At 40.8% G+C, this 13,887-nt stretch overlaps 1 protein-coding gene across 3 annotated transcripts in view; it reads right to left on the reverse strand.

The window, feature by feature from the left end:
- Nucleotides 1-13,887, reverse strand: part of TTBK1 (tau tubulin kinase 1) — a 103,909-nt gene that overhangs the window by 38,957 nt on the left and 51,065 nt on the right. For all 3 annotated transcript variants that reach the window (XM_085054523.1, XM_085054522.1, XM_085054524.1), the window contains 5 exons: nucleotides 9,919-9,984; nucleotides 8,332-8,424; nucleotides 7,519-7,644; nucleotides 2,623-2,777; nucleotides 1,675-1,894 (listed from right to left, as the gene is read on the reverse strand). In XM_085054523.1, the coding sequence (XP_084910649.1) occupies nucleotides 1,675-1,894; nucleotides 2,623-2,777; nucleotides 7,519-7,644; nucleotides 8,332-8,424; nucleotides 9,919-9,984 (660 nt within the window). The remainder of the gene's footprint in view (nucleotides 1-1,674; nucleotides 1,895-2,622; nucleotides 2,778-7,518; nucleotides 7,645-8,331; nucleotides 8,425-9,918; nucleotides 9,985-13,887) is intronic.

Consider the following 13,887-nt stretch of genomic DNA (forward strand, 5'->3'; position numbering starts at 1 on the left):
AAGATAAAAGTCCTCATAGAGAGAAAGGACTTCAGCTTTGGAAAGCTTGCTTCCCTGGGCTTTGCTGCACAGACTGCTGGGCAGCTACAGAACCTGTCAGAGCTGAAGTGCTCACTGCCATGCTGAATAACTCCCTAAGCTCCTTTAGCAGCAACCTGACAACAAATAGCACAGTGCCTGGCAGGAGAGTTATCTAGCTGTGCTGTGGAGCTTCTAGAAATCTCTCCTGCCTTTAGCTGATGGTATGACAGGACTTGTGAATGAAGTACCTAAGACATGACACACAACTAGCACATAGAAAGGACTCCCCTATGCAAAGTCTGACTGAAGAGCATCAAGGCACCTGGTGGTAGAAATGCACAGAAACTCACACTAGGATTTTTCTGTAATACTCTTTTTAAAAAAAACTATGTGAACAGAACTATCCTTCTCTAGCAGGCTTTTCTTATTTCATGTACCTTCAAATGAAAACTTCAGGGAATGCAGAGTTACCAGTGAGAGATGAAGAAGTAATTTGAACTTGGTTCATAATTTCTCAGTGTTGGGGGATGTCACTGCTAATGTTCCATACAGACAACACTGATATGAATTATTTGCATTGGAGAATTTTCACTATTTTAGATTAGATTATTTTTTGTCCATGCATAATGTTTTCTAGTAAGACTAAAGATAGTGGAGATACCTACATTGCTGAAATAAGGACTAACTTTGTATCAGTAGAGACTGAAGAGAATTTTGGTCAACCCCAGGAGACTGAGAGATTTAACATGTCAGTCTACAAATGTCCATTAAAGACAGGTTTGTGATGTGATAGGTCCTGACAACATTTTAAGTCTGATGAACATTTCTCTAACAGATTCTGTATGTATGTGATGACCTACCACTAATACTAATTTACTTGCAATACACAAGTTAATCTGATAAATAAACTAACTATCAGATTCTCATAATTAACCTTTGCTATGGAATCATCATTCACTGGGGATGCTTCCAAGAAATTAGGTAACATTTACAAGAAAGCACTGAGAAACTCTCTAGAGATTGAGGAAAATCAACTGAAGTATATACATTTTATGTAAGCTAAAAAAGTTTAATATGATCTTGGAATGCAGAAATATGAGAATATTAAGTAATATTTTCTCTCACTCTTCACAGGGGTGAAACCATTGTTAGATGATCTTTACAGATTGTCCTACCCTTGGAAAGGAAAGTTAAAAAAAGGAAGATAAAAATGAGTGATGACTCAAGATATAGAAAAATATGGCTAATGAAGACATCTCTGATTAAATTTATTTATCCAAGAGGCTGGGACACATTTTGGTTTATAATTTCCAAGCCTGGAACATTTCTGGTACTGTATCAGCTATGCAAGGACTAGAGTTTCCTTCCTTGAAGTATCAAAATCCTAGATAATTATATGATTGTAAAAAAGATTCACTTGAGCATTACTAGCCCCCAAAATGTCACGTGCATAAAGATCTAAATTAATCCCAATGGCTTTTACTCTGTGAAGAAAATTGTTTGTAATTTCCCCTTTCAACAGAAAAATTCTTCAGTGCTTTTTGGGCTTCCTACATAGATTGCTACATCAGTAGATCTGAGTGGCTTCTAGCAAGTCTATGAAACCATTGCCCTAAATCCAACAGTCATGGGAGACAAGGAAATGCTCTTTACTTTGCTGATGCTGATCCTGAGTTTGTTGCGATTCACATCTGTCTCTTCCCAGACTTCACCCTCATTGAAAGCCGTGTTTGGAGCCTGACCAAGACCTTCCACTGGCCGACCTGACAGGATGGGAGGAGCATTCTCCTGATCACTCAAATGTTCACCCTGCAGGACATCCTCAGTGTTCTCACGAAGCAGGTCCCCGGGTACTGGAGTGACATTAACCACCCTAGGGAAGAGACAAGAAGAAAGGTAAAATTATCAGTATACAAAGAAGGAAGCCTATCACACTGCCCCACAGGAATTCCTTAGCAGCTTTTAGGGTATTACCAAGTTGAAAACCAGGCAGTCCAGCTTTATCCCAGATATGACACCCTGAATCAGAACAGGAGGATTCCATCTAACGTAAAGTTACAAAGTCAGTGGGATGGATCAGTGAAAGAATCTTGGGACCCTTGATTCTCAGGCTGCAAGCTTCTCAAGTTCCCACCCCACCATATTGAGCTGTGAAGAAACCTCTCCTTTTGCATGAACAAATGAGGCTTACTAGGCCTTATAGTTTTATCTTCTATAACATTACCAAGGATTATTGTTATCCCCTAATGCCAGCTCCCCCAAAAAGCACCAAGACAGACCAGGCAACCAGGCCTAATCAAGCCTTTTTTATCTGGACTCATCTCCACCTCTGAGCATCAATCTCTGTGTACCTTTGCAGCAGCACATGAAGACTGTTGTAAATAGGCTGAGAAGCTATGTTGGAGGTGTGAGCAGTGCATGCACTCAGCGGTACTCAGCTCACTATCCACCACCACAGACATACATTAATACATAAAAAGTCAGATCAAGTGGTGGCTGCCATGCAGTTCCAACTTCCCAGAATCATAATGGTGTTGAAATCTTTAAAAAAAGAGCTGAGCTTTCTGTCCATTGTCTGACTGGTATAACTGCAACACTCACCCAAACATGGCTGCTGTTTGCCTGGTGTTTTGCTGTGGTGGAGTTGAGGTGCTAGTGGACAACAAGATATCTGTACCAGCCTTCTCCCAGTCAAAGGCTTCATTTTCAGTGATGCCTCTTTCTTTCATGCTGTTCTCGAAAACGGACATGATTAGCTGGAATAGATTTACAAGAATAATTTAAGGTAAGTAGGTGAAAGTGGCTCTCACCAAAAATCCGAAGTATGTGCACAAGGACCAAGTGCAGTTTATAATCTCCAGTTCGCCTATGAAAGGTACTAAGAAATGAAAGCAAAAGTTATAAACCTGCAACAGCTGTTTCTCAGGCTGCTTTTGGCTTCATAAATGAAACTTCTTCAAACCTACAAAAGAAATGCATGCAACATTTTGACATTGACTCGATGGAACATTGCAGTTAACTTGTTACTCCAAGTTTCAATCCATAACTCCAATTCAGCTTTCCTCTAGATCAGACAGTACATTATGCAGAACAGTACATTTGGTATGCAGAGTTCAAGGGCTGCCAGAAGACATAAACAGAACAGGAAAAGGCAGCCCTAGGATGCAGACTCATTGCAGTGTCTGGCTTAAATATGGCTAGGTCAGGAGCCCTACATTGTGCTTAATGTGCACAATGTGGCCTGACACACTTGGCTGCCTAAGAAAATAAAACTCTAAAAAGGATGATACAATCTTCTTTATAAGATGGCAGGTACAAATAATCATGCTGATGTGCTTTATGCTTGTTGCTTTTCTAAGAACTGATATCCTTTAGGAAAGAATGAAACTACTGTCAATAGTTCTCCATGCACCAATGCATTACCGGAGAAAACTGATGTTCTGCTGTCAAAGGGAAACTGGATGCTATAGGCCAACAGAGCTGTAGGTGAGGTCCTGTTTTTCTAAAAAAATTATTCAGTTAAATAATGCAGAACTGACAGGATTCAGCCTGTCAGTTCTGCTCTACAGGGAGGGACAGTGTGGTAGCGAACACATTTGACATATGGCATAAAATTAGCACTAAGTTATGAATAAAATTTACCCTGAACAAACACCCTATTTGTATTTATATTCCAGTTCTGTTTATCAGCATGATCAGAAGGACAGGAGAGCCTGCCATTTCCTACTACCTTCCACCAAACTGCAGTAAAATGCCTGTTTTCAGCTTTCAGATGAGCCATCTTTTTGCTTCCTTTTGGTGACCCAGAACTCTAGAATTAGGTGCTCCACTCCTGCAGTAACACTGCATTTGATTAACAGAATTTCCAGAGCTTGAGCTGGTCGGTCAGACCAAGGCACAGGAAATTCTTAGGATTGTATTTGTTTTCTGACTGCTACTTCGGCAATGATTACTGTCACGTTTCTTTTAGAAATTAATATGCCCACATGCTCAAAGATGCCTTGCAAGAACTCCACACATTTGTAGACAGATGCCCTTATAAAAGCCATACTGGCTTCTGTTCATTAGATCATCCTCACCCATCTGTCCACTAATCCCAGTCTCATCACAGCTTCTGGTTCTTTGTGATGGACATGGCAATGTCAGGGAGTGGTATCTTCTGAAGCTATTTAAAAATTGGTACTGCTTCTGCCACCTTCCATTCCTGACACTGAAGCAGTCTGAAGTAAGAAACCACATGATAAAATTAGAAGTTCAGCTGTCTTATTCCTAGCATGACTTCATGGACCCACTCAGTCAAAACAACTTTTGTTACTTTCTGCTATAACTTATTCTGTAACTCTTGCACTTGACTTTGCAGGCTATTAGGGATTTTACAGCCCTTTACTGTACTCCCTGCAGGGTCTTTTTCAGACTGAAGGGTACTGGTGTCCTCATCTGCTATTATTCTCAAGCTATTTAATGGACATATTGAGTCTTCTCAGCTTTCTCTGAAACCTTTATATTTCTGATGAAAGGTCAAAGCTTTACAAGGAGAAAAGTGGAGTGGAAAACTGCACAGAACAGCCCCAGCAACAACCACTACTCCTGGAAAGCCATGCAAAGAGTTACTGGATCCTGTCTAGGGACCCTCTGCCTGCAGACACAGTATTAGGCATCAGAGGAGCTTCCACAGTCACTGCAAGCCTCCATACTGAGTCTCCTTCTGCAGGGCAAGACAATTCCAACTCTCTGAGTATCAAAACCACTAGTGGGATAAAGAAGAGGCCCAGTATGTTTCTCTATTAAAGATGTTAATGTCCATAAGGACATAAAGCTTAATTGCACATTATGTAGTATCATGCCATGTTTTGGGCTGATGGCCCAGAGAATGAGAGACAGAAGCAGCCAATGGTGCACAAATTACCCACTAAGCTGTCAAAATTCATCTTGTCAAATGCCTTCCCTTGGCCAAGGCTCAGGAAAGGAATCACAATCAATCCTGAAACATCACATATAAAATGTACCAAAACAGTTATGGATTGTTCAGGCACCCCAGCCTTGAATTCTTTGGGGCTTATCTAGGAAGATGGAATCTTTCAATAGAAATTTTGGGCATAGCAAGTTGTTTAAGTTCCTAATCTGCATTGTAATCTACAACACAGTATTTAAGAATAAATATTAGGCATATCTCTTCAGTGGTAGGAGTCCTCTTGATAGGGGAATGCTCCTGATTTGTAAGTCCTAGAAGGATTTTTAGGGAGAAAACACTAGGACTGTGACGGAAGATATCTAGTATTACTTTCCTGATACTCATAGCAAAAAGATGGATCCTTGGGGAGAGAAGCCAGCCACCTCCACAGGCATACCTGAAACTATTCCTCTACCAGCTGGACTGTATGCAAGTGTAGTACAAAATATTTTCTACTACATCCTAGCTTCACTCTTCCAGGGAAGAGGCATGCCTCTCGCTGTCAAATGAGTCAGAAAACCCCAAAATGCTGCTCTAACGCCCACATCCTCCTGCTGTGAAAGTACTAAAAGTTTGATCCTAACGATGAAGCAACACTGACAATGATCCATTAAAGGGACAGACCTGATTGTCTGAGGCCATGAGCCCAAGAAGTGCAAAAACACATCACCTGACACCCAAGTCTATTTTATTCTACCATCATTTTCTTCACCTCTGCTTAGGCAAAACTTATTCCATATATTCATCAGAGAGTAGTGGTCTCTGGTCACACTTAGTCACCAGTTACAGCCTGGTACCTCTCTCTTCTGACTTGATCTTAGGGGCCCAGAACTGTGATAAGATTGCCACTCAGCATGACATGTGCTTAGGAGAATCTCAAACTTCAAATTCAATTCTGACATTTAAATTAAGCATGACTTGATATATAAGTAAACAGACTTTCCCAATTTCCTTTACTTCTCTGTGGGTCTGATACTTGTGACAAACTCAAATGCCCTCTGGTATAGTTTTTAATCTTTCAGAGTAATACATCCAGATAAATCAACACAAATACATCTCTGGAGCTGAGATGTCTAGAGAATTTGCTGTCAGGAATAAGTCTCCAAGTCAAGATAGAAGAATCAGTGTTAGGTGGCAATCTGCAGATGCCAGACTTTTGTGGGGAGTTCCTTTTGGAGGCTCCTTGCCCAAGCTGCACCTGCAAGAAACTGAAGGCAAAAAGGCAATTCACAGCTTCAGTCAAATGCCCTACTGTGAAAGAGCTGTTTGTGATTTGTACTGCCTGAATTCTGTCTGGAAACATTTCCTTCCATTTCAGTCTCAAGGATGGCTTCCCAGTACCATTAGGACACAAATATTTTAAACTGGAATAGAATATAGGAGCATTTAGATTCAAAAGGAGCCTTGGAAATCTCTGAACTAACCATCTGCTCAAACCAGAACTAATTAAAAGGCAGATCATATTTGTCATCCAGCCAATCTTTGGAAATCCCCAAGGATGTAAATTCCACAGCTTTTGTAAGTACCCATTTCATATATAAGAACCCACACTGAATTTTTCTCCCTGCTAGATTCAGTCATGATTTCCCTTGCTGCCTCTATTCACCCCACAACTGTCCCTGAGGCAGGGAAAGATAGCAATCAGATCCCCTCTTTGACTTCTCTGCTCTAGGACAGACAAATCCAGCTTCCTCTGCATCTCATCAGTCCATCTGCATCCCTCTACAGCTCTCCCTCTTAGTGGCAAATGTTATTTTTCCATTGCAGTATCCAGAAAGTATTTGCCTTTTATTTTCCTTTTAATTTTTAAAAAATTTGTGGTTGCTATGCTACAACATGTACATGGCTAACCCACAAAGGCACTGCTGGAGAGAGTTTGTTGGAACACTCTCCTACCACTTTCCCACTCATTTGATGCACTATCAACAGGAGCAGGCACTCAGATAAGACTGCACAGATCTGCTTATAAAATGTTCTTCCCATCACTCTGTCTTTAAGGTACAGAGAAAACCACTGTGATAAAAAAAGCCAACACAGAATTAAGTTTATTCAGTTCTGTTGTGTCTGTCTGAGTTACTCACATATAGGCTGATAGCAAACACTGAATGGGAGGAAAAAACCCTATGTTAGATGAGTATTAAAGAAAGATAATAATGGCCAAGGTCTATATGAGTCTTCAAGAAATCAAAGGGGTTGGTGTGCAATGGTGAACTATTGGTATAGCCTCTTAGAACTTGGCAAGCTGTGCTAAAATTCTGTTACATTTTGAGTACCTCAAAATTTTTGTGTTTTAATGAAAGCCAGAAGTACTGGGTTGTTTGGGAAGAAATATCTCATGTGGAGTACTAGATTATTTTGGACAGGGTGGTGGAAGGAGATGAAAAAACTGTTTAGATTTTGAAGAATTGTACAGTCCAGCCTCTTTCTCCTGGTCCTAGGAAAGGTGTTCCTCAGCCAGCTATAAACACATTCATAGTAACATTAAAAAATCTTAATGCCAATCTAGAGTGCCATGCATCACACTGAGAGCAAAGAAAAGCTCCTACCTGATAGTCTGGCTTGGTGAAGTAGTCTAGGCTTGCAATGTGATCCAGGAAAAGGTGGAACTCTGAAGGCATGTGTTTTAGCAGCATTCGGTGTTCATACTTCTCTTTTATCATGCCAACCTGCTCCTGGAAAAAACAAACAAAAATCTCAGAGCCAAGAAACTCTTCCACTGCTTCTCATTTAGAAAGACTTATCTTTCCTGGAACAGTCTCTTCCTAAACCCAGCACAGTGTCAATACACTTCTGTTTGCTGTACCAAGCACAAGAAGGTTGAGCACTGCAGGCAGAGGTCAAAGGGGAATCCTGAGTCAGAAGCTTTCTGCACAGGTGACCTACTTCTTTCCACAGATTTTATTCTTTAGCACAAAGTATTTGCAACAGACATGAACACTTATCAACATGAACACTTATCTTTATGCTGTTTAACTTTCTAATTTCAAATCCCACTTGGCTTGTTTGGCACAGCAAGGCGTTATCCTCCTGCCTTTCTAAAGGCTCTTTTTATTTGTTGAAAGGACAGCTCAGTCTTTCCACTTTTATTGTTTGCTTTGCAAGAACAAAGTAAAAATCACTTGAGCAAATATGACTAACAACGTGCATAAAAAAAGTCTAATTACTCCAAATAAGAAAAGGCCACCCTGTGTATCAGAAGACACAAAAGCAGGTTAGCATCTTGCAGCAAGATCTCATGAAAAGGAGACTCTGGCTTTACTCCAGAAAAAAAGCTGCACTAAGCTGCAGGAGGAATAATAAAGAGTCATAATAATTAAAATGGAGCACCCTCTCTTAAACACAGACAGCAGGTTTCCTACCTTATCTTTGATCTTTCTCCATGGAAGCTGACCAACGGCAAACTCCACCAACATGTAGAAGAGGGACCACAGATCATCATGTCTACCCATCTCCTGGAGAAAAGAGACACCAAGACTGAGGAGCAAAGCTCCACACTGCTCAGTGGTCCAGGTGTACTCTCCAGATGAGCCACCTCATTTTAAAGGGCAGGAAGAGAAGTCATACTTCCCATTAAATGATTAAAGATGCCAAAATAAAGGCTAAAGATACATGTTTAGTAATGGGATGCAGAGTAAACTAGATTGAGAAAAAAACCCAAAATGTATGTAGAACATATTATTATTTTTAAGCCTAAATATAATTTTTACTCTTTTCACAAGACAGCATTTGCTCAAGGGCTTTTGCAAAAGACTCAAGATCATGCACTGCAACAATTTACAGATTTATAACATTTCCACATACAACTCTCCCCCTGGGCTAGTGAATGGGAAATTGAAACATGGGGATAAAGGCTGAACTTGTCAAAGCACACGAATTCATTTTTGGTGCTCAACTTCCAATGTCTAGGATATGATTTCTCAAAATAGCCTGCATTATACAGCAATTTTTCTGTCTAAATATACATTCAGCTGATGCCAGCTACAGCTGGGCCTACTCAGCTCTTGCAAAAATTATACCTCAGGTTTCTCTGTGTCTCCCAAGAAACAGAAAGAATTCAAAATGGCATTCAACTGCCCTCCCCACATCACACTTTCTACCTTTTGTAGACGGTAACTTCCTTCCCTAAAAATCCCTGACATTTCTTTCTATGTCACAGGTCATCCTACAGACTCATCCCAATTAAGGCCAGAAACCTGGAGGTAATGCAGGAAGGCTGATGGTTTCCATCTGGCAGACACTTAGCAGCAGAACTGCAGAATTTAGAACCACAGAAGATGCTGAGTTGGAAGCAACCCATCAGGATCAAGTCCAACACCTGGCTCTGTGCAGGACACCCCCAAAATCACACCCTGTGCCTGAGAGTATTGTCCAAACTCACGTAAGTTTAGTGTCTGCAAAGGAGCCCTACTGAAATAGGACACAGGAGTGTTTTGAGAAGAATGTTAGATGAGCCTTCTAGAAGCATTTATAATGAAACAGGCCAGACACTATGTAAATAATTGTTCTTTTCAGGAAAAATAAACCTAGCTTTCAACAGATGGCTCTTCACTGGATGGCATGATGTTAATATTAAAAATTACAGGTGAAGGATGGATTTGGGGACCTGGCACTTGGTAATTTCTGGTCAAGTTGTGCTAGAAACCAGCAGCAAGCAGCCTGGCACTTAGCCAGATTTCTCCTTCACTGTGGTTTACTTTTGCCTTTAAAAAGTGTCTGGCAATACAATAATTACAATTATTAAGTCTGCCAACTAGAGAGGATCCAGTAACAAATCATAATTTTGATTTTACAGTCAACGGCCTTAACTACATAACGAAAATCTTCTGATATACTAACTTCTGCGGATAACAAACCAGAACTCATGCCTCTTGCTCCTTTGCTCCTGAAAACAGGTTTCTGAGGGGGAATTATCTACTGATAACTCCTTATAACCCCAGAATACTCACCCTGTTTTTATGTGCATTCACGGAGGCATAGCGGACGGTTCCTCGGAAACCAGCAACGTTGCGAGGCTGGAGGGAGACAAGAGAAACATCTCAGAAACAGAGCAGATGACCGATTCCCCTGTGCAGCAAACTCCTGAGAAATTCTTGTCTTTACTGCTATTTTGTATGCAGCCAAGGGATACAAGGTTCTTACTGCCTCCTGGTGCTCTAGCAGCTAAACAGAGAGTGTTCTCCAATTCTGCGTTTCTAGGAAAGCTTACTCCACAGAGAAGGCAAGGTGGTTACAGTGATATGTTAGAACAGCAACAGTCCAGAGACAAGAGCATTAACCAGGACCAGATTTTCCATTTTAAACTCCAGATCAAGGAAAAAGCTGGTAAAGAAGTGCAAGTGCAAAACTGAGTCATGAGTAACATGAGCTAAGCAAAGCCTGAGGTCAGCCTGGTCAGGATGGAAACAGGGATCACCTACTCTGACACAAGGCAGATGACCACTGCTGGTCAGCATCCCCTGTTAGACTTCAACAAATTAAGAACCTCCGACTTTCAGAGTTCTTCCTTTTTTTCCAGATTCTTCCCAGTATATCATATCTTTATTTTCTCTTTCCCTGATTCTCTTTTTCATGTCCTTGAGAAGTACAGGCTTGATACAGAGGCTGTGGAAAGGCAGTCCTCCTGCGACTTACTTGTCCCATCTGGATGCTTTCGCTGCTTTGGGGGCCAAGCAACTGCTCCAACTCCTTCTACTGCTTCCTCCACAAGAACATAAGACCATGTGAGTTCACTTGACACAGATGTCGTTCCGAAAAACTTGTAGTTAAATAATGGCATCCACCAAATTGTCTCAGTTGAACTAGAAGCACCAGAGTTAAAGAGACTACTTAGCATTGGTGCTTGCAAAATTCTTGTGGCAAAACCAGATTCAGGCCCAGACTTCTTCCATCATAAGGCTAAGCTTGGCCAAAGAACTAAACATACTCAAAATGAAGATCCTACTCCACCACAAAATTGAGCACATTAATAACAAGTTAGTTGAGTAACTTGTCCCACAGAGGTCAGTTGGTTCAGGTTTGTTCTTTCAGCTGTGCCTGTGCTTTCAAAACTAGGCTTTAAACTGTTTACTTTTATCGCAGAGCACTCTTTCTGTCACTTTAAATGTGAACAATTCAGTTGCTTCCTTTTGGGTACAGAGAAGTTGCTTTGAATTTCAATATTCTCGAAAAGAATAAAATCTGAAATGTTTTTTAAACAAGTTCACCAACAACATGTAACATACCCACACCTGTGTGATGTACATTACAGCTCTTAAGTCATAATGACTCCAAGCAAAAAAAAGCTGCAAGTCTACCTTACGACTCTTTTATGCTAATCAAATACTCCACAAGGAGAACCCATATGCATATCCCATGCACTTGATGCAGTATTTAATATTGCAGTGCACCAGCTTGAGCTATAAGATACTTACTTAACAGCAGGTAATAGCAGAGATATTATATTTGTGATTGTGTACCTCATTGCTCTCAGAGCTATGCAATTTAGGATTCCCACTGACAAACGACTGCAAAATATTTTTCAGAATTCAGAGAATTCACTGATGTGAGCTCCTGAAAAGCAGAATACTGGCCACTGGAATACAGCCATCACCATAAACTTGGTCTCCACATTCAAAAGCAAGAGGACATTTCTCTTTTCCATTATGAATGGAAGCTAGTGTGTTTGGATACTATTCAGGAGCCATAAGAGTGTATTGCGAATGATTCTAACATGTAACCTGTAACATTTTCAGAACCAAAATTATTCTATTTTTGCAGTCCATGCAACTTTGTCTTTCATGCTCTTTCCCTGCTTCAATGGCTTCAGTTATCAGCTGTGCATGTACCGAACCAAGTACCATGTGTGCTGGCTTCAGTACAGTCAGCAATGTCTCTAAAAATTGTTTTAGATCAATACTCACTATTTCTGGCAGACAGGCTACCTGTGCAGTCTTTAATTAGATCTGTTCTGAAGCCAATGCCAGGCAGTTTGCAAGTGTATTCCCTCCTCTCTCAGAAGAAAATCAAAGCCCAGCCTGTGGTGCATCTGTCCCACAGCCAACATTACTGGCTGTTCCTGAGAGTCCCACACCTGAACCCAGAAGGCTTTCCCTCCTCTCCTCTCTCACATGGTACCTCAGAGAAGGGAGAGCACTGCAACTGAGCAAGACTTTGCAATTGCTTTGACAGGACCTTTAGAGTCCTTTAAACAAAATAGGCAGATGCTAGCTGTGTAACAGTGTCTTTTTCTCCTAAAGGTTGCACCTCTTGTAACCATACTTGACTGCCCTGCTGGTCACAAAGAACTGGTCACTGCAATCAAGTATTTCCCAGGCTGTGGAGACACCCTGGTTTTCATCCAAACAAACAAGCTCCTCCCTGAGCATTTGTTGTAGCACAATCTGTATACTCAACTATTACTGACTTTGCTTCTGAATTCATAAACATAGTTTTCCAGATGATTTCTTTTCACACTTTTTTTCTTCCAGCTGATAAATATCAACCCATCACTGCACTGGCCAGCAGTGGAAAAGAGCCTGCATAAAGCATCCTTGTTGTCAGACCAGTCTACATTTGACACAGAATTGATATTGTAACAGTTAGGACCTTCAGACTGTGGAATCATATATAATCCAACAGATTTGAATCCCCAGAATTATGAATATGGAATAAACTAGCAAGCTGAAATACAATTTTACACCATAGATTTTATTTTTTTATGCATCAGTATTACTATAAAAATGTTATAAAGCATATCTCTTCTCTCATTCATATTGTGTCTACCACAAAGCTAAAGTACTTTATTACACAGCACTGCATTGTGTTAGAAGCTTGGTTTAAAATGAGTTTCAGCTTGGGAGAATGTGTTAGATCACTACCAAAGAGCAAAACCTACACTCTGTGCTCCTTTCACTGCATTAGCAATGTAGACTAACTCACAGACAGAGACAGAACTAGGTAACAAAATCCTGAATTAAATGGATGCACTTTCCAAACGGTGCTCTTTTACACCCATCAGCTTTTCATCATTCTCCAGGTCAAACACTCAGGATCATTTGTATTTCAAGTGCCAACAGTGTTTCCATCACGATTCACATGAAGTCTGTCTTTCCTGTACACTCTCCTTTTATTTGAGGAGCGCTCAAATTTCCTCATTAATCTGAATCCCTGCTCCTTACACCATGTCCATTCATAGAGATTAAAATTATTCCTATGAGGCAAAAGGAAACTGGATATTTTGAATGTCCCGGTTTCCAGCTGCCTTCCCAAAAACTTGTATTTGGATGCCTATACTTTCCTCCTGCTGTTTCTTGTGACTGTGGTACCCTCATGGAACATAACCATTGCTTTATTCCCCACCTTTCTGGAAGCCTGTGCAAACACCTCATGAGATGCACCACCTTTGCCCCTGGCAGGCCTGCTGCCATCTAGGATCATTAACCCATCTCTCCTGGAATCAGGAAAAGGATTCTCAGCAGTAAGAACGTGAAAAAAAAGTTAGTGCAGGTTGAAGAGAAGGTAGTAACGGGAGAGAGGAAATGCAACAGGTCATGGAAAGCATTCGGAGATATATCTTGGATAGAAATGACTTGTTGGAAAGGTTGTGATAAGAATGAAAAGTGAAAGAAAGCTTTAACTGAACTAAAAGGAAGTATCCCTCTGACCTCTAGGAACCTTCTGCTTCTTCAGACAGGCTCACGAGGGAGATGCAGGGATATGCATCTCTGCCTCTTCTGGTGGGGACAGAGTCCACACCCCTCATACACATTTTGACTTGCTAATTTAAACAGCAGTGTTTTGTACCATCATCAATGACTGCATCATATTTTATGCCCATGGGGAGTCAGAAATGAATACAGGAAGCTGGAGACAGAAATGTGAGATGAGAAAACTCCCCTCCCCTCGCCTCTGAAACCACAGAATTGACAAAATCAGTC

Source organism: Lichenostomus cassidix, chromosome 3 (assembly GCF_008360975.1).
Source record: "Lichenostomus cassidix isolate B80296 chromosome 3, HeHo_3.0, whole genome shotgun sequence".
Taxonomy (NCBI): Eukaryota; Metazoa; Chordata; class Aves; order Passeriformes; family Meliphagidae; genus Lichenostomus; species Lichenostomus cassidix.